This window comes from Meles meles, chromosome 9 (genome assembly GCF_922984935.1).
Source record: "Meles meles chromosome 9, mMelMel3.1 paternal haplotype, whole genome shotgun sequence".
In the NCBI taxonomy this organism is placed as follows: Eukaryota; Metazoa; Chordata; class Mammalia; order Carnivora; family Mustelidae; genus Meles; species Meles meles.
In genome coordinates this window covers 106,421,140-106,449,028 of record NC_060074.1, presented here as the reverse complement: position 1 = coordinate 106,449,028, position 27,889 = coordinate 106,421,140, and the positions used below count along the sequence as shown (strand labels likewise).

Sequence of the window (27,889 nt, the reverse complement as noted above, 5' to 3'; positions counted from 1 at the left end):
CATTATCTAAGTACCTCCATTGTGAAGACTTCAGTGTTTTCTCCAGCCTTCTCTCTGTGTCTGAGTTTCACATTTTTCACATAGGCAGGGAAAGCCCGCCTCCTTCCCCCTCCAGAAAGAGGATTGGTGACCTCTGGGGGCTTCGGCTGCTGGTGGCCTTGATAGCCAATGGGTAGAAGGGAGAACTGCTTGCTGACTTCAGGGATGGTGACAGAATGTGGGCCTTGTCCCACTCCTAGGCCTCTCAGACCTAGCCTGAGGTTTTCACGTTCCCAGAAAACAAGAGTCCATGTTCAGTCCCCTTTGCAAACTGGAAGCCCATTAGCTCCTCAGAAGCTATACCCTGTCTTCATAAAGGCCCAGAGCGGCTGGGGAATTGCTCTTAGGGACAGAGCCCCGGGGAAGCTGGGGGCCAGGCACTGGGTCTCTGTAACGAAGGGGGCATCTGGAAGGACCTGGGCCTGCTGATCTACAGGTTCGGTCTGATGGCCCACACAGGGGCTGTCCGCCACAGTGTTAGCTAGCAGAGCATTTCAATCTGAGTTGGGTGCCAATATTTAAAACTTGGCAGCAGCTGCTCTCGGAAATCAGGAGACTTGGCAGCTCTGGGCACACAGATCCACACAGTGACAGCTATCCAGAGATGGAACCCCTGTGTGGCCGCTGCCTCTAGGCCCCTCCATTTCTCCCTAACCTGCTCCTCAGCCCCAGGCCTGCTTGCTGTGGGGCGTGCTGGGGTTCAGTGGCATGCAGGCCCAGGGGAGATGTGAAACAAGGTTCCTATACTCTGTCCTTACACTTTCTATAGTCTACTTTTTTTCACTGCCCATCATCACAGAAGCAATTAGTAATGAAGGGAAAGCAACCAAAAAGCAATCAGCATTATCCCGATGGGGAATTTAACCATGACCACGGACTGAAATGCTGTGAAGCCAAACTTTGTTCGGTGCATCTTCTTTCCTAACAGGAACAAAGAGAGGTTACCATGGCAACAGGGACTTGGGGCTTGGCGGTCAGTGTTGCTGACGCTGGTGCTGACCACCCGGCAATCAGAAAGCGGGCGGGCAGTAGGGGTGGGGGGCGTGGAGCAAAGCCGAGGAGCAAACCCTGGCTGCAAATGTGGAAACCTGTAGTTTGGTTGTTAGCTCTCTTCTGTGGTTGGCTTTATACCTGGCAAGTGTGGACAGTTGCTTCTGCGTGCTGACCTCTGGATTTCGGGGGTAAGAAAGACTCACTGACCCAATTTCTTTCTTTTCCTCCATCGTGTGTGGGAGCAGTGTCCCCTGTACTGGTTTTGAGGAGCTCTTCGCATCCGTCTACCATTCATTCCTTCAGTGAGCACTTACCGAGCCCCTACCATGGGAACAAAACAGACACAGTCCCTTGCGGAGGTAAAACCACAGAAAGATGATCAGACTGAAACCGTGTTGGCTCCTCTGCAGGGAAAATGCAGGTAACTATAAAAAGTACTAAAGACCTTTTTGTTTTATTGCATTAACACCTGCTGTTCTGGTGGGGGGGGGGGGAGTATCAGGATAAGGAAGCATCCGGGTGGCTCAGTCGGTTAAGCATACGACTCCTGATTTCAGTTCAGGGCATGATCTCAAGGTCTTGAGATGGAGCCCCAAGCCCAGCTCTGCGCTCAGCAGGGAACCTGCTGGAGATTCTTTCTCATTCCCTCTGCTCCTCCTCAACTTGTCCATGCGCATGCACTCCTTCTCTCTCTCTCTCTTTCTCTCAAATAAATACATAAATCTTAATTTAAAAAGATGCTCTCTCCCCCTCTCCTTCTGCCCCACCTCCCCTTTTCTAGAAAAAAAAAAAAAAGAGTATAAGGGTAAGCCTAATTTACAATGGAAGGACCTAGAAGTTCTCAGGAAAGGCCATTTCCCTGAAACTAGAGGATGAACATGAAGAAATCAGGCAATGGGTCTTCACAGCAGAAGAGCAAACACAAAGGCTCCAAGGTGTGCGAAACATGAGCACATTCTAGGAACAGAAGAGCTGCTGTGATGCACAGTAAACAAGGGGACGGCAGCCCATGATGAAGCTGGAGAGAGAGGTAGGGGCCAGCTTGCAAGTAACTTTACAGTCTAGGGGATAATTTTTTCCCAAGAGCAGGGGGGCATTGAAACAAAGTGGCTGTATGGAGAAGAGATGAGAAAAGAGATTATGACAGGTTGAATTAAGTAGTGGCAGACAGGGTGAAGAGAAGGGAATGATTTGAGATCACTTTTTAGGTAGAACTGACAAGCCTCTGTGATGGGGGTAAAAGGGCCAGGGGAAAGAGTGTTCAGGGCTGACTCATAGTAATTAATTTTTAAAGTGCAAAAGTCTCTTAAATATATGAAAAGATGCTCAGCCAGGCTCACAATAAAGGAAATAGAAGTTAAAAACACATAGAGATACCAACTCTCCCCTACCAAATAAACCAAAACCTAGAAACTTCACAAAACATGGTGACGATAAAGCTATGGCGAAACAGAAATTCTCTTACATTGCTGATAGGAATGCAAAATGGCACAATCCCTGTGAAAGGGAATTTGGCAACGTCTAGCAAAACTAAATCTGCGTTTGCCTTTTGTACCAGATATCCTACTTCTATCCCAAAGAAACACCAACAAAAATAAAGGGAAAAAAAAGTATCTTTGCACAGAACTATTCATCAGAGCACTATTTATAATAGCAAAAGCCTGAAAAACCCAAATATCCATCAACAATAAAACATACACTTTCATATCACTCAGCAATTCCATTCCCAGACATTTGCCAAAGAGAAATAAAAGTCCATCCCGAAAAAAGATCTACATGGGAATGTTTATAGCAGCCCTAATCATACCTTCCAAAAACTGGAAACAACCAAAATATCCTCCCCTGGTGAATGGATAAATTACAGTATCCACTGTATGGGTATACAATGGAATCCACTCAGCAATCAAAATGAACAAGCGACTGATACACACAAAACATAGATCTCAAAGGCATCGTGCTAAGTGAAAGAAGCCAGAAACAAAGGCTACCTACGGTAGGCCTCCACTTACATGAAATTCTGGAAAACACAAGACTACAGCGACAAAACAGACCAGTGGCTGCCAGGAGCCGGGGTTGAGGGAAAGGCCCTACAACAAAGGATACAAAGATTTTGGGGGTTGGTAGAAATGGTCTATATCTTATTAGTGGTGGTGGTTACATGATTAAATTCCAAAATTCATTGAAATTGTATGCTTAAATTTTGTGACTTTCATTTTACTTAAATTATACCACAATAAAGGCCAATTTTGGGGACCCCTGGGTGGCTCAGTTGGTTAAGCGTCTGCCTTCAGCTCAGGCCATGATCTCAGCCCCAAGTCAGGCTCCCTGCTCATCATGGAGTCTGCTTCTCCCTCTCTCTCTGCCCATCCCCCCCCCCACTCATGCTCGCTCTCTCTCACTCGCTCTATCTCAAATAAATAAATAAAATCTTCAAAAAAAATAATAATAAAGGCCAATTTTATTTCAGAGTAAGGAGAAGGGAGGAGGGGTATTCTAACTGGTGACTTTGTAAGGTTGCTAGGGCACCGGTTCGCTATGCTGAAAAATGATAATTAAAGGGAAAGAACAAGTAGTTCATTTCCTGTACAGACTACGTTTCAGGGTGCAGCCTCTACCCTGGTCCTTTTAGATTCTGCTAAACATCAGACTCAGGAGCCAACAACCGGCCTTTGGGGGGCCATAGTGCAGGAACACGGATGGCCAGCAGGGCAGCACCAGGTGCCCCTCCTCCACGGACATGTCCTAGTCCATGCAGCAGCCCAAGGGTCACCCCAGGAGCTGTCCTCTCCCCAGGAACAGCTCAGTGCTGGGGAAGGAAAACTCCCTAGGACCGGGCAGGAGACATGCTGGGGTAGAAGCCTCATGCCCCTATAGGAAGCATCTATAGGAAGTATCTCTGCAACAGTCCATAGACAAGAGTTTCCAGGGTCCTCACAGGAGTCCCCGCACTCAGGGAATCTGTGGTTGATCTTCCAAGGCATTTTCCAAAGAGGATGTGACAGTCCTCTGAGTTGACCTGTCCCTCCTTCCACACCTCCATGGTTCATTCAGACCAGGGTGGACTCCTGGCCCAAGGCCAGCCATTCTGCCAGCTGACCAGCAACCAGCCCACTCACAATTTAATTAACCTTACCTCACACCATACACGTACAAAAATTAATTCTACAAGGACTGAAGACCTATAGTGAAAAGCAAAAAAAAAGCTTCTAGAAAAAAACCATAAGTGAATCTGTCATGAATCTCTAAGTGTGTGCAAATACATTTTGAACAGACAACAAAAGGCATTAGCCGCAAAAGGAAAGATTGAGAACTCTTGATTACAGTATAATTAAGGATTTCTGTTAAGAGTCACCATTAAGGGAGTAAAAATTCAAGTCATAGATTAGAAAAAGATATCTGTGACACATTTATCTCTGAAAGGACTCCTATTGAAAATATACAAAGAACTCTTACAAATTACTAAGAAAAAGACAACCCAATTTTAAAAAGGAAAAAGACCGTGACAATTTCACAAACGAGGATATCCAAATACAAATACAATACATACAAAACATGTATGAAAAGGTGCTCAACATTTCTACATATGAATGGATACAAAGTGGGGGGAACCCCAATAAGATACGTGACACACCCACCAGAATGGCCACCAGCAACAAGAGATGGTGAGGGCAGGGAGCTCCTGGGACTGTAGGTCCTACCAGAGGCATAGTAAAATTATACGACCACTTCATAAAACAATATGGCAGCATCCACTCAAACCTAACAAGCCTTTAGCTGTGACCCAGAAACCCCCTCGTAGGCCCAGACTCCTCCAAAAATATACAAGGATATACATAGTAGCTTTATTCATTGTAACCAAAACTAGAAACTCAAATGCCCACCAAAAGGAGAATGGGTTTTTTGGTGTTTTTTTAGATTTTATTTACTTATTTGATAGAGAGCAGAGCAAGAGAGAGAGAGAGAGGGCACACGAATAGGGGTGAAGGGCAGAGAGAGAGAGGGACAAGCAGACCCCCCGCTGAGTGGGGAGCCTGCCATGGGGCTTAATTGCAGGACAGCAGGATCATGACCCAAAGCGGAGGCAGATGCTTAGCTGATTGAGCCACCCAGGAACCCCAAGGAGAATGGATTTTAAAATCAATTTATTCATGCTGTGAACAACGACAGAGCAAAAAAGAGAGAGAAGACTGAGAGAGGATTGCTGCCCCACACAAAGTCATGGCTGAATCCTGAAGACATAATGATGGAAAGAAGGCAGACACAAAAGAATATACATTGTTTGAGCCGATGTATACGAAGTTTAACAGAAAGAGTCTGCGGTGATGGAACTCAGAACTCCCGTTGCCTTTAGAGAAAGGGTGTGGAGGGGGACGGGACACGAGAGGTTTCTGGAAAGCTGGAAGCATTCTCTGATGTTTCTTCATAACAGCATCATCAGGTGTCGAAATTCATCTGTAACACTCTACTGTGTTAAATTTATAGCTATGTCAAATCTAATCTAATCTCTGTCAAGTACATGTGTATTAAATCTTTTTTAAAAATTAATCATCTAACTAAGAGACCGTGTGTGAATCTGGGAAAGCATGCAGGATAAGCTCCAGAGTGAGCCCCTGGCAGCCCCAGGCTACAGAAAGAAGACAAAGGGCCAGCTCCAGAGCAGAGAATGGTACAGGAGGGATTAGAAGCCTCAGGAGGATGGTGGGAAGACCCTGAGAGTCAGGGGATGGGGTCACTACTGAGTCTCTGGCCCCAGCTCTAAGTCCTGACTTCTTTCAGCGAGACCTTCCAACCATAAACCCCGTCATTACTTGAGGTGACCCATGTGGAATCAAATCTTGTGATTTGCTCTCTAGTCAGTTGTTTCCAAATGTAAAACCCAAAAATGGAGAATCTGGGCAAGGAGTTGATAGGAGTAGAAACTGCTACATTTTCTAGAAGACAGTTTTTGTAATAGAAAGCAAAAGACTTAAAAATGAATACACCCTAGGAATCTTAGGTCAATATTTAGATATTCCAGAGATTTGTTTAAAAAGCGGAAAACGGGGCACCTGGCTGGTTCAGTTGTAAGAGCATGCAATTCTTGATCTCGGGCTATAAGTTCGAGCCCCACTTACATAGAGATATGTAAATTTTTTAAAAAGCAAGAAAGGAAAATAACCAATATGTTTAACAATAGCATTAAACTATTCATCCGTCCTATGATTTCTTTTTATTTTTTTAAGATTTTACTTTTAAATAATCTCCACACCCAACATCGGGCTTGAACTCACAACTCAAGATCAAGATCTGTGTGTTCTACACATAGACCAGTGGAACAGAGTAGAGAGCCCAGATACGGACCCTCAACTCTATGGTCAAGTAATCTTGAGCAAAGCAGGAAAAAACATACAGTGGAAAAAAGACAGTCTCTTCAATAAATGGTGCTGGGAAAATTGGACTGCTATATGTAGAAGAATGAAACCCAGGGCGCCTGGGTGGCTCAGTGGGTTAAAGCCTCTGCCTTCAGCTCAGGTCACGATCCCAGGGTCCTGGGATGGAGCCCCGCATTGGGCTCTCTGCTTGGCGGGGAGCCTGCTTTCTCCTCTCTCTGCCTGCCTCTCTGCCTACTTGTGATCTCTGTCAAATAAAATAAAATCTTAAAAAAATTTTTAAAAATTAAAAAAAAAAGAAGAATGAAACCCAACCATTCTATTACACCATACACAAAGATAAACTGGAAACGGATAAAAGATCTCAACGTGAGGCAGGAATCCATCAGAATCATAGAGGAGAACATAGGCAGTATCATCTTCGATATTGGCCACAGCAACTTCTTTCAAGATATGTCTCCAAAGGGATGCCTGGGTGGCTCAGTTGGTTAAGCGGCTGCCTTTGGCTCAGGTCATGATCCCAGCGTCCTAGGATTGAGTCCCACATTGGGCTCCTTGCTCGGCAGGGAGCCTGCTTCGCCCTCTGCCTCTGCCTGCTACTCTGCCTGTGCTCACTCTCTCTCTCTCTCTCTGACTAATAAATAAAATCTTAAAAAAAAAAAAAAGATATGTCTCCAAAGGCAAAGGAAACAAAAGCAAAAATGAATTTTTGGGACTTCATCAAGATTAAAAGCTTCTGCACAGCAAAGGAAACAAAAGCAAAAATGAATTTTTGGAACTTCATCAAGATTAAAAGCTTCTGCACAGCCAAGGAAACAGTCAACAAAACAAAGAGGCAACCCACGGAATGGGAGAAGATATTAGCAAATGACAGTGCAGACAAAAGGCTGATATCCAGGATCTACAAAGAACTCCTCAAACTCAACACACACAAAACAGATAATCATATCAAAAAATGGGCAGAAGACATGAACAGACACTTCTCCAATGAAGACATACAAATGGCTAACAGACACATGAAACAATGCTCATCATCACTGGCCATCAGGAAGATTCAAATCAAAACCACATTGAGATACCACCTTACACCAGTTAGAATGGCCAAAATTAGCAAGACAGAAAACAACGTGTGTTAGAAAGGATGTGGAGAAAGGGGAACCCTCTTACACTGTTGGTGGGAATGCAAATTGGTGCAGCCACTTTGGAGAACAGTGTGGAGATTCCTTAAGAAATTAAAAATAGAGCTTCCCTATGACACTGCAGTTGCACTCCTGGGTATTTACCCCAAAGATATAGATGTAGTGAAAAGAAGGCCCATCTGTACCCCAGTGTTCATAGCAGCAGCGGCCACAATCACCAAACTGTGGAAAGAACCAGGATGCCCTTCAACAGACAAATGGATAAGGAAGATGTGTTCCACATACACTATGGATTATTATGCCTCCATCAGAAAGGATGAATACCCAATTTTTGTAGCAACATGGACGGGACTGGAAGAGATTATGCTGAGTGAAATAAGTCAAGCAGAGAGAGTCAATTATCATATGGTTTCACTTATTTGTGGAGCATAAGGAATAACATGCAGGACATGGGGAGATGGAGAGAAGGGAGTTGGGGGATATTGGAGAGGGAGATGAATCATGAGAAACTATGGACTCTGAGAAACAATCTGAGGGTTTTGAAGGGGTGGGAGGTTGGGTAAGCCTGGTGGTGGGTATTAAGGAGGGCACGTATTGCATGGAACACTGGGTGTGGTACATAAACAATGAATTCTTACACATTGAAAAGAAATTTTAAAAATTAAATTAAATTTTAAAAAGAGCTGCGTGTTCCACCTACTCAGCCAGCCAGAAGCCTCTTTTTTTTGTTTTTTTTAATATATGATAGGATATCATTAAACCATTATTTAGCAAAAAAAAACTTAAGACATCTTAATGTCTATGAAAGGAATAATGATTAAATTGCATAGCCACACTCTGAATAATTATGCAATTAAAAAACAAAGAAGAAGAAGAAGAAGAAGAAGAGGAAGGATGCCTGGGTGGCTCAGTCAGTTAAGTGGCCGAGTCAAATTTCGGTTCAGGTCATGATCCCAGGGTCCTGGGATCAAGCCCGCTTCGGGCTTCCTGTTCAGTGGGGAATCTGCTTGAGGATCCTCTCTCTCTCTCTCTCTGCCACTCTCCCACAGAGCGCGCTCACGTGCTCTACTCTAAAATAAATAGACCTTTCTAAAAAAGAAAAAAAATGAAATAAATCCATATGTCCTGATATGTTGACTGAAAAAATGTTGATACAAAAAGCAAATTGCAGATAAAACGTATGCTATGAATAGATGTTGTTGATAAATTAACAAATATGATGCTTATATATTTACATTTGCATTTAAAATGTTATTAAAGTATAATTATTTTTTAATTTTCCTACCCATGAATTTTTTGAGTTTTTATAATGAGTGTACTATTGATGTAATTTTTTGAACTAAAGAAATTTTTTAAATAATAATGTTGATACAAAGAAAATATACTGGCATGCCTGGGTGGCTCAGTTTGTTGGGCTTCTGCCTTTGGCTCATGTCATGATCCCAGGGTCCTGGGATTGAGCCCCACATTGGGCTCCCTGCTGGGTGGGAAGCCTGTTCTCCCTCTCCCACTCCCCCTGCTTGTGTTCGCTCTCCTGTTGTGTCCCTCTCCATCAAAAAAATAAATATTTTTTTAAAAAAATAAAGAAAATATACTGAAACCAAGATTCACGCTATATTTCTAAATTGAAAAGAAGCAATTTACAAAAGAGAATGTAGAGTATGATACTGTTTTCTGTAAACTTTCAAACCATACAAATATTAAAAGTGGATATTTTAGATATTGGTATTAAGAAAAAGATAAAATGGTAACAAGATAAGGTGGTAAAAGTAGGCAAAATTTTTTAAAGATTTATTTATTTATTTATTTGAGAGAGAGAGGGAGAGTGAACATGAAATAGAGAGAGTGGGCACCAGCAGGAGAGACAGAGGGAGAGAGAGAAGCCGATTCCTCGCTGAGCAGGGAGCCCGTGCAGGGATCCCGGGACCCTGAGATCATGACCTGAGCTGAAGGCAGATGCTAAACCAACTGAGCCACTCAGGCACCCCTAAGCAAAATTTTTAAACAAAAAATAAAACAACATGGGGAGACAGCCACTTTCACATTCACTGGGACAGCATACACTAGAACATATCTGGAAAACAATTTGAAATTATGTTCTTATCAGTCTTAAAACTAGTTATAATTTTTGTCCAAAAATATGATCTAGAACTCTATTCTCAAGAAATAATCCCAGAGATGCAGTCAAAGATTGTACATCAAGATATTCCTAACAGTATAATTTGTAACAACACAAAACTGGAAACTGTGTGGAGTTCCAATATGACTGTTTTCAAAGATGCAGAACAAAATCAGAAGACCATAAACTAAAATTGTAACAATGGTTTCTTCATTGGTTGAAATAAGATTTTTATTTTATTTATTACTGTCCCATATTTTTTAAACTTACTAGTGACCCTTTACTGTTTTTTACCATTGGGAACAGAAAGGATTTTTCTAAAAACAATAGATAAGCCAACAATCATTGTTTGTTCCATGATTTCATTCATATGAGGGACCTAGAGCAGTCAGATTCATAGAGACATAAGTAAAATGGTTTGTGCCGGAAGCGGGGGGAGGGAGAATAGGGGAGTTAATGGATACAGAGTTTCAGCTGGGGAAGACGGCAAAATTCTGGAAATGTATGATGGTTCTGGATAACAATGTAAATGCACTTAATCCCACAGACCTGTATACTTAAAAATGGTTAAAATGTAAATTCTAACCCCAATTTTTTTAAAAGTACAGTCCAAGGGTGCCTGGGTGGCTCAGTGGTTTAAGCCTCTGCCTTCAGCTCAGGTCATGATCTCAGGGTCCTGGAATGTCCTGGGATCGAGCCCTGCATCAGGCTCTCTGCTCAGTGGGGAGCCTGCTTCCTCCTCTCTCTCTGCCTGCCTCTCTGCCTACTTGTGACCTCTCTCTCTGTCAAATAAATAAATAAAATATTTTTAAAAAAGAGTAGCTTCTATGGACTGTTCCATTTATAATTCTTCCAAGTAAAGGTTTCTAACTAACCATAAGGAGTGATAGATCATAAGGAATCCTAAGGAGTGATCAGATGCAGGACATACCCAGGAAGAAAGCCACCTCAGTGTGCCAAAGGATAGCAATAATCTGCATTACAGAATTTATGTGGATCTTTCCTATCAGTTCCCCAATCGGTGGGAACAAAGACAGCTCCAAGCTGTCCAGTATATATAAAAAGTCCGACATGTATACATATATAAGTAAATATATAGAGATACATAAAAGCAGAGAGCTGAACATTGATCCTCACCCCAATTCTTGTCTCCAAGACTCTCCCCTGTACGTACAGTACGTCTTTCCCAAAGTCTCCAGTGTGGGGCCATGGTGGACCCCGATGTAGACACTGAAATGACCACCTCCCCTGATTTGAACCTGCCACCGCTGTTCCTGAGGGTACTGGATCCTTCAGGCCTTCTTAGGGTCTCCTCTGCAGCCCTTCCTACCCATATCCCTCCTGAGGCAACATGCCACTGTAACTGCAGCATGAAATGCGAGGCTCAGAGAAGAGAGGCGAGATGCCAGACTGCCGTATACTCTGTGTTCTGTGCGTACAGAGAGGCTAACAGAAAGGTCTTGGACATCTGAGGGGTTAGCATTCTGTTTTATCTATTCTCCGAAGGTTAAGAAAAGTCTGCAAACGTAACACTTAATCCCTTTGCTGAGATAAAATGTGAATTATGTACTTCATCTATTCCCTTCAACCTCACAATACCTGTTGAGCTTCTCTCCCCCCCCCCCCCCCCGCCCCACGTGCCAGACACTAGCAGAAGAGCCTGGGATTCAATGATGAGCAAGACGGCAAGCCTGCCGCTAAAGAACTCAGACCTAGCGGAGAGTGCGGACGAGCGGACAGGCAAGTATGATGCAACCGGAACTCAGTGCACTGCGGACTATGAGGCAGCGAAGCGCCGGGCCCGACGGCGCTGGGAAAGTGAGCATCACCACTTCACCCTCTGAGCCCCACATCTCCACGTGGCCTTCCTGTGTTGCACTTGCCAACATGCAAGAATTTTTATTACACTTCTTAGCATTTTCATTTATTCTTTACTGCATTTCAAGAGTAAGAATTTCTTGCTTTGGTTCACTAGTTTCTCAACCTTGGCGCTACTGACATTTAGGACTTGACCATTCTTTGCTGTGGGCTGTCCTGTGCGAGACGGGATGGGTAGCAGCATCTCTGGTTTCTACCCACCAGATGCCAGCAGTCCTTTCCCTCAAGTTGTGTGAATTTAAAAAAAAAAAAAAAAAAAAGTGTCCAGACATTGCAGAAGTCCCCTAGGGGACAAAACTGCCCCCAGCTGAAAATCACTGCTCTTCTGTTCCTCACACAGGCTCAGGAAACCTAAAGGCCTCTGAATGTTGCCCCTCTGAGTTGTCAAGGTATGCTCCTCTCCTGAGAGGTAGAGCCTGTGAATTCCAACCCGCTGTGGCCGTGCTCCCGGAAGCGCAGTGAGCAGTGCTCCGGGATGTGCAGGGAGGAGTGGGCGAGCAGGCGGGCAACACCACTGTCAAAAGCCTGGGATGGCGGCCTAAGCAACGTGCCCTCCATCCACCAGCACACAGGCAGCCACCGTTAGAGCCGACAAGCGATCAGACTTGAAGAATCAGACTTCACAATATGGTGGCAGCAGGGCACGGGGTAGAACTGAAGAATAATAGTTTGGAAGACAGGAGACTAAATGGGCTCTTGGAAAGGCCTGGCAACAAGTGATGGCATTCTGATCTAGGAACGTGGTGTAAACAGTAGAAAAAAGGCACAAGCAGCACAGAAGTAAACTCTACTCGGGAGCAGGTGGAGAGCCAAGGCTGGCTCCCACGGCCAGGGACTCAGTGGCCCGGAGGCGGAACGTAAGTATGAGAAGGGCTTGGGGTCGGTCCAGCTTGAGCGGGGCAGGAGCCACAGACGGGCTGGAGGACAGCAAGCAGCCCCCTTGTGCTCCAAACCGTAGTTTCTTCCTCTGTAAGTGGAGACAAATGGCCAACACCCACGCTGCTGGGCAGATGAAATGAAATATTTCATGGGAGCCCTCCGCACAGCGCCCAGCATTGGTGCTCCCTCCCACAGGGCCACTGACTGAAACCACAAGCAGCAATTTGCGAAGATAAATGGCAAGATGAGCGTTCTGGCTTTTTATTAAGATATAATTTGCATACTACAAAACTCATCCATTTAACGAGTACAGTTTACTGCTGTTCAGTATATTCGCAAGGTCATACAACCATCACTTCCAACTGCTTCCAGAATATGTTCACCCCCCCAGAGAGGAACTCCATACCCATTAGCAGTCACTTCCCCCTCTCCCCTCCCGGTCCCCCAGCAACCGCTAATCTACTTTCTGTCACCATAGACGTCCCTAGTCTGGCCTTTCACTTAAGTGGAATCACAGAGCATGTGGTCTTTTGTGACTGGCTTCTTTCACTTAGCATGTTTTTGCGGTTCATCCCTGCTGTGGCACATATCTTATTGCCAAATAGCATTCCACTGGGGGGAAATAGCTCATTTTGTCAGCCATTCATTAGTTGATGGACAGTTGAATGGTCTCCACTCTTAGGCCATTACGAACAATGCTGCCATGAGTATTAGTGTGCAGGTCTTTGTATAGACTCATATGCAGAGTTTTCAGCTCTCAAGTACATATCTAGTCATGAAGATGCCCGGTCATAGGTACCTCTAGGTTTAATTTTTTGAGGAACTGCCAGGCTGTTTTCCAAAGCATCACCAAGTGGTGATTGGAATTCAAGGCTAGAGCACGAGCACATCAGCTTGAGTGGCTGGCAGCCCCGAGAGGACAGGCTAAGGAAGAAAAGGAAACCCCTGGGGACACCTCCTTCTCCATTTATCCGAGCCCCCTAAGTTGTCAAATACAATGTGTCAGGACAGCTCCGAAAGTCAGAGGTAAAAACACTCTAACAAGGCAGGTGACAAAAATTCTTTTCTAACCTCTTAGGAAATTGTAAGATCCAATTATAAAATTACAAAATCCAATTATAGTATGTTTGTTTCAATGCCAGCAATGGAAAAGGCACTGCTGAAGGACAGAAAGAGCTGGACCGTGGAACCTGAGCGTCTCCAGAGCCTGGGGAGAAGATATCCATCCGAACCTCTGTGAAAGGAGCTCAAGACAATGAACAGATATTCACACGGCGGATAGCTAAGTGACAGTACTTCTGATCGAAAGTTAATGCAGAATCCACAAATACCTCAAAAGAAAGTTTTGAAAGTCAGCAGTATATTCAGAATAAACTACAATAGGAATAGAAAATACATAGGCACCTTTAAGAGTTTTTTGTCATTTCCCAATTTACTACCATGTTTATTTCTTTTCTAATCACAAAAGTAACGCAAGCCCAGAGAAAACTGTACAAAATGGGTCATAAAGCAACAGTATGCATGTTTACCTATTCCCCAAGGTATCCCCACAACCATGGTACCTTTGACCGAACACTAGGCATCACCTATTCCTTCCTTCCTTCCAATGCATATGAAATACACGAGGATCAAAGTCAAAGTTCTTCTGCAGTCAGCTCCGATTTCCTTTTGTTTTCCCCAGTGAGGGGATTTTGGAAGTATTCCTATTTCCAGGCTGTTTTCAGTTTAAGGAAAGGGCTGAGCTGTTTGATGACACAAGGCCAACACTGCCCAACACAGCCCAACAACCCAGGTGCCCGTTGGGCCAGTTTTGTTAGATAAGGTGAAGTCATGGGTGTCTGGGTGGTTCAGTCAATACAGGGACTTTTGATTTTGGCTCATGATCTCAGGGTTGTGAGATCGAACTCCACATAGTGCTTTGCACTGGGCATGGGCCCTGCTTAAGATTCTGTCTCCCTCACCCTCTGCCCCTACCCACCCACCCCCAAAAACACAAAAACAGAAAAACAAGATGAAGTTCTGTCCTTGACCTGTGACAGGTGGAATGGTAGGTGAGGAATGAAAAGGCTCACTGAACTACCCAACCCGATTGTACTCATGTTGTTCCCTACTAATGCCCACCCCCCAGACTAGCCCCCGAAAGACTGACAGCCAAGTTCTGCTAGCCATGACTACAGAAGAGAACCTAGGGCCATCCTTCTGCTCCTTTGTTCTCCCTCTAGGGGATTTAAAAGTTAACTCCCGGGTGCAAAGAAAATAAGCCTTAAAGTTTACTGATGTTGGTCTTTTTTAACACCAATTATAGGTCCTTGTCTTAGTTGCGTCAGTTCTGGATCTAATGAACTAGAGTCTTATCAATCCACGGACTCTGCTCCCCAGACAACCCCTTAATGATTAAAATGACCTCGCAGTCCTCCCTCAGAAAGCAAAAACAAACACCCTGTCCTTGTATCTCCCAACTGAGAAAAATGCTCTGGCTTCTCTTCAGTTGCCAGGGTGAGCAAAAAGCTCCTCCGTGGAAGGCTGGACAACAGGGACATGGCAGAGGAAGCTGAAGTCCCCTCCTGACTTCTGAACTGGTCTCGCTGGCTGGTCCAGCTGGTGCATCCAGACAGCAAGGCCAGCATTCTATCACGGAAACACACAGCTGAAGTGGGTGAATGCAGAACTCCAGCCAGAGCAGATGGCTGTGGGTAAATGTTAATTAATATTAAATGACACCAGATGATCACAAGTAACTGATTTAAGAAACAGGGTAAATAAGGAAAAAAAACCAAATCACAAAGTAACAAGCCCAACTTCCTTCTCTAGGGGTTCCACATATTTTCATAGGTTTGTTTTCCTTTAGTCAAAAGCCTTTAAGTCTTTATGGTAAGTAAAGGATTTCGGTGGCAATGGAAGAGAGCAGTGTACATATATCACTTTTCTGTTGGTCCCGGCTCCTGCTCAGGACAGACCTGACCTAGACAGAATGACAAGAGCCTGACTCACTCCTCTTCCATCTTCTCCTCTTGTCTTCACTGCCTCCAGGGACTCCCTGACCTGATTAGCATCCAGACCTCTCCCCGCCCCCAGAGACTCCTCCGCAACCAGAGCCAGAGATCCACTCTACCTAGTCTCAAGGACTCCCTCAGCTCCACTTAGGGCCCTATATTCTACCCCAAAAGTAGAGCCAGCTGTGCAACATCTCCCCATCACAGTGAATGCAACACTTGCCAAACTGACCTTCTCATCTGCCCACAGAAACTAGCTCCCACTTTCCTACGCGTATTTTTCAGCTTGGGTATCCGATTCTCCTCAAATGCCCTTCCCTTGTCTTAGTCCATTCACACTGCTCTAACAAAACCACCACTGACTCGGGACGGCTGGGTGGCTCAGTGGGTTAAGCTGCTGCCTTCGGCTCAGGTCATGATCTCGGGGTCCTGGGATCGAGTCCCACATCGGGCTCTCTGCTCAGCAGGGAGCCTGCTTCCCTCTCTCTCTCTCTCTGCCTGCCTCTCTATCTACTTGTGATCTCTGTCAAATAAATAAATAAACCACCACTGACTGAGTGGCTTCAACAACAGGTCCGTGATCAAGTCAATCAAGGGGTCAGCTGATTCAGTGTCTGGTGAGGGCCCACTTCTTTTTTTTTCCTATTTATTTATTATTATTTATTATTATTATAAGCAGGGGGAGTGGGAAAGGGAGAAGCAGGCTTCCTGCCAAGCAGGGAGCCTGATGCAGGGTTCAATCCCACCTCCTCGGGATTATGACCGGAGCTGAAGGCAAACCCTTAAGGACTGAGCCACCCAGATGCGCCAGAGGGCCCACTTCTTGGCTCACAGACCACTTCTCTGGGTTCTGTCCTCCTATGATGAAAGCAGAAAGAATCTCTGAGTCCCTTTCATTGGGGCACTAATCCCATTCATGAGGACTCCACCCTCATGACCTAATCGCCTTCCCCAGGCCCCACAAGCAGTACCATCCAATTAGGGATTAGGCTTCACTGTATGAATGTGAAGTGACTCACATTCAGTCCACAGCAACCCCTGCTCCTTGACCCCTGACCCCAAGTTGACGCCTTCTTCCTTCACAGTGCACTGCACCTGCACCTGTTCAGGCCCACCGCCAGCCACCCAAGCTGACCTTTACAACCTCAGAGACAGCAAGCATCTCCTCACAGGTCTCCCTGCCTTTGGTCTTTACTATTAGTCAACATGACAGCCAGGATTCAAAACTGCGGGTGTCCGACTCCAAAGCTGCTCCCTCCCCACTTCAAATAAAAAAAGGAAGAAACCATACAGCCTCCCAATGTCTATCATTCAAAATCCAAATTCCTTAACCTCTCAATTCAGGCTTCTCTAAACCTAACAGTTCGACATTACCAGACTGTCTCCTGCAATCAAGTGTGCGACATCCCCGTCCCTATTCAATTACACAGGCGTACCTCGTCTTAACTGCGCACATACCGCATTTTTTCCAGACAAGGCCTGTGGCAACCGTGTCGAGCCATTCTGTCGACCCTATTTTCCCAACAGCATTTGCTCACTTCCTCTCTGTCACATTTCAGTAATTCTCACAATATATCAAACTTTTTCATATTTGTTATGATCATCTGTGATCAAGATCACAATTCACCAAAAGCTCAGATGATAGCATTTTTAGCAAGAGAATATTTTTTACAATTAAGGTATGTATTTTTTTAGACATAACACTATTGCAGGCTTAACAGACTACAGTACAGCATAAACATAAGTTTTATAGGCACCGGGAAAAAATTTGCTTGACTTGCTTTATTGCAATATCTGCTTTATTGCAGTGGTCTGGAACTGAATCCACAGTATTTCCAAGGTATGCCTCTACCATCTCTGCTCTGGTTTCAATTCTGTGCCCCTAAGAAATGATTTCCTCCTAGTTTCATGCTTATCTAAATCCTACCTCTTTCATGAACTGGCTCAGATTATACCTAAATTCCTACAGCAACTGTTCACAAATTATTTAGCAATGACACTGTATAACACCTTGTCTAGTACTGACTGGAATTTTAACTCATAGTAAGGAGCCCCTCGATTGCTGAAGGGAAAACAGGTTAAGGGTCTCTTCAAAGGCTAAACATAAAATCATCATTTTTACCATAGACTCTTAGGTATCTACACAAAAGAAATGGAAAGGCCCACCCACGCACAAGACTTGCATAGGACGCTCAAAGCAACATTATGAAACTTAAACCTTCCTCATCTAATGACTGGTTAAATGTGGAATACCCATACAAAGAAATACCACTCAGGAAGAAAGAACAAACTACCACTATGCTGAAGTGTTAAGACACAAAAGACACATATTATATGATTTCATGATGGGACATATCCTCAGGTTTGGAGTCAGGCATGCAATGACACCCCACCTGGCGAGTGCAGTCCAGTCCAGACCAAGAACCAAGAGCCGTGACCTTGGAGTACACATTATGAACTATGCCCGCGGCATCCAGCAGGTCCACCTCATCTCTTCAGCCGCGTATTTAAGTAAAGGACTCGAAACTGCCAAAGAAGCTTTCGTTCTTTATTAAATTCTCTTAAGCGTTACCAATATTATTATTCAAGTTTAAGACAGGGCAAATCTTATGAAGTATTTACGGGTTCTCTTCTTATAAATAAATTTATAAAGAAAACATCCACTAATTCGTCTCTACTCTCTCTAAGCTGCTCAGTTCTCTAAAACTGAAAAGAACAATTCTGGTGTACTAAAAAACCAGAGCTGAAGCTTTTCAATACGTTCAATTACAATACTTTTAATTTAACTCTGAGTGGTTGGTGTCTTTTGATAATTTTAACTATTACACAGCGGTATGTGCTTATCACCCCTGGTCTTCTTCAGCCTCAAAACACCTTTAGAATTTATTCCCCATATAGAAGAAAACTATTACCAAACTTACTGCAAATGTTTGATCATGTAGATAAGCCTTTTATGCTCAACCCAGGCAGTGCTATTACTGCACATTTTAGATGACCGCCCTAGGCACTTCAAACATCTCAACACCTTTCTTCTTTCTACAAACTCTCCTACAGAAAGAGCAGTCAAGAAAATTGTTCTAAAACCCAAAAACGCAAAGCAATTTATGCTCCGTTTCTACTTCTTTCCTCAGGATGGAAAATTTGGTCAGTCCTTAACCTGGCCTGACCACGGCTCTGAGAGGGAATGCCAAATATTCTACTGCACAAACAGAAAGCTTAACCTGGTATCAGGTGTGAGAGGATGATACTTCCAAATACTTCCTATTTTTCTGGAAAACACTAGCACCTTCCTTTCAGTAAGTGCCAAAAAACTATGGGTTAAGTCACCATTTTAAACCATTTTAATTCAACAGCAAAAATTACATGGCAAGTATTCTTAGCACTACCTGAAAACAAGGAGGGGGAGGTAGGTGCCAACAAGGTTCATGTGACTTGCCCAAAACTGTGTATCTAAAAGCTGACTGTTGGGATAGCTGCCAACAACCTGAAATTGCTTACTCTAAAAAATACTACCAAATCAGCAGATCTTCTTTTTTAATCCAAGTTTTCTCTTTTTTCCAGACAAAGCACAGCAGTTTTGCTCTCTGAACATACCAGTCAGGGTATTGCTAATTTACTTGACTGGGTGGCTTTATAGTCTCAGACCAGACGGTCTAGCTGGCTGCTAGGAAAAAGGTTTCATAGCTTAAAAATATATTTATATGAAGTGTTAGTTCAAGATGTGTGTGAAAACGATTTTTAAGTTGCTGCAAGAGCAGAATGTTAAGGCAACATCAGAAAACAGAAGTGTTGTAAAACACTAAGCCCTACTCTACACCTGGTAAACAGAGCTAAATGATAAGATGTTACTCAATCCCCTAATACAAAAACATCCCAAAATAATCTGTTGAACTTGACTTTGCAATTTCATCTTTTACATTTTGATGGCAGTGAGAGAGACCCTGGGGCTGTAACTCCCTTGCAAAAAAAAATTCAACATCTGATTTACTTATGAGGCTTAAAATAAGGAAGGGAAATATAAAATAAGTTGTTCCTTTGCTTGGCAACCATCCTTTTAAATTACCTATTTTTATACTGTATCCAGGCTACACCTGGGAGTGGATGGCTAATTTGGATATAGAAAACACCACTTCTGGAAGGAACACAAGACAATAAACTCCTCAATCAGTACATCAACAGCATCAGGGTAAGCAAGAAAAAGACTTTACCAAGAGACTGACATTTACACTTTTTGACAGAACTGAAATACACAGAATTACAGAGCATATTCACTGAAACAACAAAGAAAATCTGTCCTTGTAAAGGCTATCTTTTTTACCCCCCAAAATGTGTTCCAATTTTGATACTTACACCACACACTGGTTAAGAAAATAAAGCGCGGTGTTTAGCAACGGGGCAATCCTAACTACCTTGAGAGGCACTGGGCTCACCCTCACTGGCAACCACTGAAGTCAGCAGGGCCAGGCACGAGGAGAGCCTCCTATTTCTCTGCACAAGCCGCTGCTGTCTCCTTATTGAAGCCCCGGATGGAGAGATCATAGACCACCTCCTCTACTTTCTTCACATCGTACTTCAAGCCATCATAGCGCTTCCTCAGGGAGTCATTTTTCAGGTTGAGAAGGCGGAAGCCAGAATCCAGCTCATTGATGAAGGTGGAGATGTGGAGGGGCCGGGAGTAGTCTCCTGCCGTCACACTGTTGACAGACAGCCTCGACTACAGGGGGGAAGGCACACAGGGATACATTACAACAGGCCTCTTTTAGCACATCTCCCTCCCAATCACAACTAAAAGACCCTCAAGGACACACAACTTTTCCACATGGTCTTTTGTAATTACATTTTGACAGTTAATATTACAGTTACTTCAGGACTGAAATCATTCCCCTTCTGTTGGAGTTTCTCTGGTCAAGTTTTCATCAATACGAACAAAGGCTACGGCGGACACCTTCATAACAGCTTTTGTTCTTTAGAATTATTTTCATAGGACAATTTCTCCAGTGGCATAAAAGGAATACGGGCAAAAAAATATATACTTATACAGTTAAACTGTTCTCCAAAGCAAGTATATGTATTAACACAGTTACTAGGAATATAGACATCTTGCCAATACTTTGAAAGGAAGAGGTATTACCATCTTCTAAGAATTCACACAATGGTAAGTACACACAGCTAGCGCACTGTTTGAACTGGCCCTTCTCTGATGACTAGCAAAACATAATACACACAGTGCACAATGACGAACCGGTGGTCAAGAGAAGGCTTAGAAAAGACTCCCTCAATTTTTGTGCCCATTTTAAAAACTGACAGTGAAGTGGGAAGATCAAAAAAAGCAAATGGCAGGGGCACCTGGCCGGCTCAGTTGGTGGAGCTGTGACTCTTGGTCTTGGGATAGTGAGTTCAAGCCCCATGGCAAGCATGGAGCCCACTTAAAAATAAAATAAAATATTAAAAAAAAAAAAAGAACAAGAAAAAAGAAAATGGCAAATCACTAAGCTTCTTACCAATTCACTGGCAAGAATTAGAACTCCTGAGAGATAATCTTCTACATCCAGATGAAATCCTTTCTCCCGATCTGGCTCAACTAAAAAATATACCAAAGTAAAAATAGGTCATGGTGAACAAAACCTGAACCTAAATATATAAAATACTATATATACAAATATACATGCACACATATAATTTGTCTCAACAAAAGGAAAAGAAAAAGAATCTTTTACAACTGGGTTCATACTGTTGGCAACTAGTCCTCACTGTGGACCTTTGAGCTCTTTAGCCTGCAATTTTTCCTTTCATTCTTCTCTCAAAAAGTAACACCACCAAGAATGTTACCAAGTCATATCAGAGGATACCTTTGTTTTTGGACAAAGCATGCCGCAACATTTAAGGTATAAGCTGTGATACTACATGTGAGTGGCTTTCACATGATCCACACATGCACACAAATACACATGCACACAGAGTGAGAGGACTGAAAAATATGGCAAAATAATAGCAAGCAGAAAATCTAAGTGGAGTATATACAGGTATTCACTATACTATTCTTTCAACTTTCTATGGGCCTGGATTTTTTAAAAACTAAATTTTACAAACTAAACGAAACAGTCGAGTGCAAAAAGCAAGCCACCACACGTTTTTACTTTTTGTGTTTCCAAATCATGAGTCTTCCATTTAGTTCCCATTTAACAAATAGAAAGTAACAGCAACAGCTACCCACCCCAACCAAAATTAAGCTACCATGCCTGATCCTGCAGACCAACGCTAATGAATATACTTACTGCCAAGAATTTCTGTAACCGCTTCTCGAGTCACTAGTGTTTCTGATTCCAAGTACACAACAAATGCCGCCAGGAAGACCAAACGCTGCAACACAAACCTCCAATGCTCATGAAATCTGCATGGATATAAGCTCATTAGGATGAGGGATTAGGGACCTTAACAAAGATAAATTTAGTACAGTCACAGTCAAACATTTTAGAAATAGAATACTTTTTCAAGTCAAACCTATGTGAAGTTCCAACGTATAAAATGTGTGAGAACAATATGACACTTGAATGTATCAGATGAAGTCAGTAGAAGTTTTACAAGTTTAAATTTGTAACAATTACTTTTTTTTTTTAAAGATTTTATTTATTTCTGTGACAGACAGAGATCACAAGTAGGCAGAGAGGCAGGCAGAGAGAGAGGGGGAAGCAGGCTCCCTGCTGAGCAGAGAGCCTGATGCAGGACTCCATCCCAGGACCCTGAGACCATGACCTGAGCCAAAGGCAGAGGCTCTAACCCACTGAGCCACCCAGGTGCCCCGTAACCATTATTATTTATAAAATTTATAAAAATTAACATCAGAAGTTTAATAAATGGGAAACATGATCCAACTTCAATGAATATAGTAATATTTATAATTTAAGATTAGGGATGACAAGAACAACTGTATTTTAGAAGTTTAATCAGTAAGAATAATGATACTGCTCTGAGAAAAATTAAAATTTGCAAACACAGATGAGAACTGCAACTGTATGTACATCAACTTCAACACCTAACTTATTCTCACACTTTGATTTGCGTGTAGCGTATCAAGAAAATCCTGACTCACACATGTAAGAAGTAACTACCACAGCAATCACTAAACCAACAGACTTAAACTTTCAGGATATCGCAGTTAAACTGAGCTAAAAGCCCAAAAAAAGCATACATAATTTTACAACCCCAGATATTAACTTCAGATATTAACACTATGCCTCCTAAATTTCAAAGATGTCAAATTCAAAAAAATTTTCAATACAATTCAAGTCAAACAAAACCTTCTAAGGGCCAAATCACCCAGAGGTCAGCCTCTGTGTGACCTCCAAACTGTATTATCTCTCAAGATCCTGTCAATTCTATTGTTCAACGTCTCTATACATCCGTTATTACCTTACAGGAGGGGTCAGCAAACTTTTTCTGTGGAAGGTCAGACAGTAATATTTTAGGCTTTGTGAACCACATCCAGTCTCCATCACATATTCTTATTTGGGTGTTTTTAGTTTGGGTTTTTGTTGTTGTTGTTGTTTTTAACAACCCTCTAAAATATAAGCAGTTCTTAGCCCCCAGAGGCAGCGGGCCACGGGTAGTTTGCCAACCCCTGCCGTAAATTATCCTGTGAAGTTGTTATTATCCACTTCCCATATACACGTTTTTTGCCCATATATGTCTTAACAGAACATCTTTTTCACTTAGGGAACATGTTTTCTACTAGGAAAGCAAACTCAAGTAAAAACTCTAGGTTCTTATTCATCATATTTCATCACTACCCAGATGCAGCTTTTTCCAGTTTAACATCTGTGAAATGAGGATGCATTTTACAATCTATAAATTTCACAATTATGATTGGCAACAAATTTTCTTCCCTAGTGGTACATAAAATAATGGTGACTCTTAAAATTAATGGTGTTATAGATTCAACACAGCATAAAATATTAACAAAATATGATACTCAGCAGTAAAACTCAAACTCTGAGGTTATACTCAGTTTATGTATATACTGCCACCTAATCCCACAACTTTAACAGCATAAACGTGATTCACCCAATTTCACAAGTAACTTACATATACTAAAAAAAATCTTTAATTGATCTTCATACAATGAATATTTTCATTTTCATTCCCTTTTCATTGCAAAAATTATACACGTTCCTTAGGAAAATTCTCAAAGGGAGAAAAAAAATAAAATCACCAAATTTGTCACCATTAAAATACCACCACTATTAATAGTTTGACCCTTTTTCACTGCTTCTTTTACATAGAGAAGTTTTCACCTAGTTCTAAGCAAATCATTCAGTACATACAATTTTTTTCCTACCTTTACTTTTACTTAACATTACAAAATAATGCTATTTTTTCTTACAAACCTGTAATACTGTTCAGCAGGGAACTTGGTCTTCAAAGATGTTAGATGTGTTTTTACTGTACCAAAATGTTCTCGAGCTTTCAAACACCTCTTTGGAACTGATCACAGAAAGATAATCAAGCATAACAATAATGAAAGGTTTACCAAATTTCAAATACAGTTCTTCCTTAATAATCTACACAATCTATTTGGAAATAAATCAACTTTAAAAAAAATAATAATAATCTCAAGACCCAATGCAGGGTATGCATCTCTACTTTTCAACCTGGCTCTCAAAATCTCACCTTTAATTTCCTGATTGATTTACCAACACTGAAAAATAGACAAAAATTTGCTGAAAGGGAATACTTTAGCAGACAAATCAGTAACCTGTCCTACATAATGTCATCCTTAAAGGCCAAGTACCAGCTGCTATTCCTAGTCAGTCCTTAAAGGACTCCTAAAATTGGACAGCTTCTAGCTCTTGTATTTGGTCAAATAGAAGCTTCATCTCCATTTCACCGACCAACTCCGTACCACTGAGAAAAATGACATGCCTCTGACACTCATACATTCTCTGACTGAAAATATATTCCAGCTCTTTCAGTTGTGCTGGCTATATCTTACAATAAAGGTTCCATGTTTAAACTTATCCAATATCCATCTAAGGAGCTGACGGTAAATACATTAGGAACATTTTACACTGGTCACTTCTTAACTCAAATGCATATTAAACCATATTCAGTGAATGAAAAACTGGGTTTAAAAGAGAGCTATAAAACTACAATTACCACATTGTAATTACATTATCACATGATAACACACAGAATTCTGTAAACATAAAATGCTAAACTCACATATTTATCCAATTTTTACTCACCATAGAACATGAGGGACATTGTTCTTAATAAAGTGACAGACTGGAAATGTTTTCTAAATGGAAATTAACTCTTTAAATTCTTCAAATAACTCTTTGAATAACCGACAAATTGGATTTTTAAAAACCCTTCAAAATCAAAAGAACTTACTGTCCTGAAAACCAGCACCCTGATGGACCCCTTGCAGTAGAGTTAAGATCTCTCGAGCTGTTTGTTCTAAACTCTGTACAACTTTTCGGATTTCCTAGAGAAAGCAAAAATCAAAGGAACAGATAAACTCAACACAGTTATTATCAGAACCCCAAACCAAATATACTAGATAGCATAGACTGAATAATTATGACACCTTCAAACACATTCAGACCTCCCGACAATCTTTACAAGGACTGAAGCCGAGCAGAAAATATCCAGGTTTGAATCCTGACTTTGCCACTTCCTTCCTCTTTGAGAGCTTCAGGTTACTAAAAAGCCTGAGATTTCTCATGTAGCCTTCAAAGGATAATCGCGACCTAACAGAAACATCCCACTGGAACACTATAAATGTTAAAAGAGATAAAGTATCTGAATGCGATTTGTAAAAAGAAGAATGCAATGCAATACAAGAGTGGGTGTTTTTCAATCATTTCACAAATATTCACTGAGCATACTTATGTGCAAAGCATTGTGTAAATACTGGGTACCCAACTGGACAGTCCTTTCCATCCCGCAGTTTAGAGCATAATGGGGAAAGACAGGCATTTAAAAAATACGGATCGCAGAATTTTTTTTAATGTAAATGCGCTACTAAAAAACACGGCAAGAAGAGAATCTTTCAGACTCTGAGATCAAGGATATGAATATGTGACAACCAGGAAGAGAAAGGAAAGATACGAATTCCAGGAAAAGCAGAGTACATGCAGAAGTCCTGAGGCAGGAAACTATCGGCGGAACTAGAGGAATTTAAGGGAAGTAAACTGAACATAACACACAACGGAAGATGGAGTAAAATGAGATAGGGTGAGGGGAGGAGACACCTATGGGCCACAGTAGGGTCTGGATTATTATTCCATGCGGAATAAGAAACTTTTTTTTTTCTATAGGAGAGTTCTAAAGAGAAGAGGCCCCACGTGCTTTCAAGCCAACAACAATAACCACGTGAGACGCGTGTTGTCTTGAGTACCACAGAAATAAGCGCCGAAAAGGGGGAAGACTGACACTCAAACGAGGTTGGCGATGCTGAGCCGAGCCTCGAACACTGAGAATCAGGACCAGGTAGCAGAATCGCGGGAAGGGGAGGAACATTCCCTAAGCTGAAGCAAGTGGGGAAGCAACCCACCCCCGGAGGCTTCCCCACCGCTCGAGACAGAGCGAAAGTAAGGCCGAGCTATACGGCCCAGCAAGCAAGGAAGGGGAAAGGAGAGGGGAAGAGAGGGGGCTCGCCTCTCGGATGTCCTGCTCGGCAGCCAAAAAGCCCTGCAGCTCCACGAAGATCTCGCTCACAGACATGGCGCCGGCTGCACAACAGGAAGCCAGTGCGGCGAGTGTGGCCGCGGAAAAGCGTTTCAGAGACCACCAGCGCAGTCAGTCGCAACGCCCGCCGCCGCCACCGCGTCCACTGGGCCCTACGCTACGGACGTCGCTAGGGTCCTCCGAGGACCGCGGCGCGCAGCATGCCGGGCTGTCCGCCGTGCTGCCTGATGTGGCGCCCGCTGCATCGGGAGCCGACGCGTGCGCCTGAGGGGCGGGACGGAAAGAAGTGGGCGGGGCTTCCATCTGGGGCTGTTTCGGACAGGCATTGCCGGAAACAGCCCAAGGAGTGGGGAGGAGGGTCCCACGGGGCACGTGGGCCTGAGGAGGCGGGGCCGGCTTGGAGGTGGTGCGCGCGAGCGCGGCTCTTAGTTTACGTATTTGGTTTACTTTGAGTAGGGCGCGGGGAAGAGGTGTTCCGGTGCTTAAGAGTAAGCATAAAGAGCCAGGTGCGGAAAAATGCGGAGAGATTGCAATCTTCGTGAGGAAACAGGAAAACAGTGCATTCCTATTTGCAAAAAGTACACGGGAAATTAAAGTGTGTGGGACCGTGAGAGTAGGGTGATGGATTGCTGACGCAACTTTAACGTTTTCCCTGTAGACTGTATATAACCTATTTAAATTGCATGACTTTTTTAAGCGTGCGTGGTGGGAAGTTTCTCTTCCACTCAACTAACACCTCCTTATGCCAGTGCCTCTTGAGGCAAGCGCCTTAATGATTTCTTGTCCTTGCAGAGACATTAACTGCATACATTTACCGTACAAATAGAAATGTGTGTGTGTGCGTTGTGTCAACCTGAAAATAGACACCACGAGAGCCAAATAAGTGAGATCAAAGAATTGCAATTCGGTGAGAGCAGACTCCAGCAATAGACTCCAAAAAATTGTTCCTTCTGCAAAGGCGAAAGGAAGGGATTGTTTTTTGGAGGGGGAAGAACCACATGACTTTGATGAAAGAAAAAAGTGTTAATTTAAGCTAACAGGCTAAGGGTTAGGCCGCTTTTGGTTACACACTGATGACTTTCTACTATTCTTAACAAACGATGCTATTCTTGGTTTGCATTATTAATTATTGCGTCTAAAGAAAGTCTACAATCAAGGCAAGGGTCTGATGATTGGGAAGCCCATGGTTCGGTTGATTTGAGGAGCAATGGATTGTGAAACAATTGCTTCTGGACAAGTCTGGGTTTTTTGTTTGTTTTAGATTTGTATATTTATTTATTTTAAGGAGAGAGAGCAGGAGGGAGCAAGGGAATGGGGCAAAAGGAGAAGGAAAGAAGTCCTCAAGCAGAGTCAGGGATCCCAGGATCCAGAGACCATACCCCCAAGGGAAATCAAGAGTCTGTGGCTCAACCATCTGAGCCACCCATGAGTCCCTAGACTGGTCTTTTTTTTTTTTCCCCAATTCAAGAATTCATTAACCATTTGTTGTAGAAAGGAAAGTGGAGCTTTTCTCGAAATGGAGTCTCTCATGACTAGAAATTGTGTACAATTCCACAATAGGCTGCACTGTCCAAATGAATTAAAATTATTACTTATTTCAATTAGATGAAATTTGTTTGCTTTGTGTGAGAGGTTGCTCTAAAACTTTACGTGAAGGACATTGTATCTTCATTATACTTCTGTGAAGTGCATATTAATGCTACCTTATAAATAGTTTGCCAAATCACTTTTTTCAAAAATTCTAAATGGTCTTAAGCATTTAAGAGTGTATTTTCTCATTTGTCATGTTAG

The 27,889-nt window shown here is 42.8% G+C and overlaps 1 protein-coding gene and 1 long non-coding RNA gene across 3 annotated transcripts; one reads left to right on the top strand and one right to left on the bottom strand.

The window, feature by feature from the left end:
* The first annotated feature begins 1,180 nt into the window (after positions 1-1,180).
* Positions 1,181-15,172, top strand: LOC123950836. The gene is made up of 2 exons (XR_006820311.1): positions 1,181-1,453; positions 13,559-15,172. It is a non-coding gene; the product is annotated as an uncharacterized LOC123950836 (long non-coding RNA).
* A 2,771-nt stretch (positions 15,173-17,943) lies between these two features.
* TSN (translin) lies at positions 17,944-26,246 on the bottom strand. 2 transcript variants are annotated; one of them, XM_046019296.1, is made up of 6 exons: positions 26,069-26,246; positions 24,800-24,893; positions 23,794-23,890; positions 21,685-21,800; positions 20,911-20,990; positions 17,944-20,123 (listed from the first exon to the last, which is right to left on the bottom strand). In XM_046019296.1, exons 1-6 carry the CDS (start codon positions 26,132-26,134, stop codon positions 19,890-19,892), a joined length of 687 nt encoding a protein of 228 aa, XP_045875252.1. In that variant the 5' UTR covers positions 26,135-26,246; the 3' UTR covers positions 17,944-19,889. The 2 variants fall into 2 exon arrangements, with proteins under 2 accessions (XP_045875252.1, XP_045875253.1); XM_046019297.1 differs by lacking the exon at positions 20,911-20,990 and having other exon boundaries at positions 20,050-20,123.
* Positions 26,247-27,889: the final 1,643 nt, after the last annotated feature.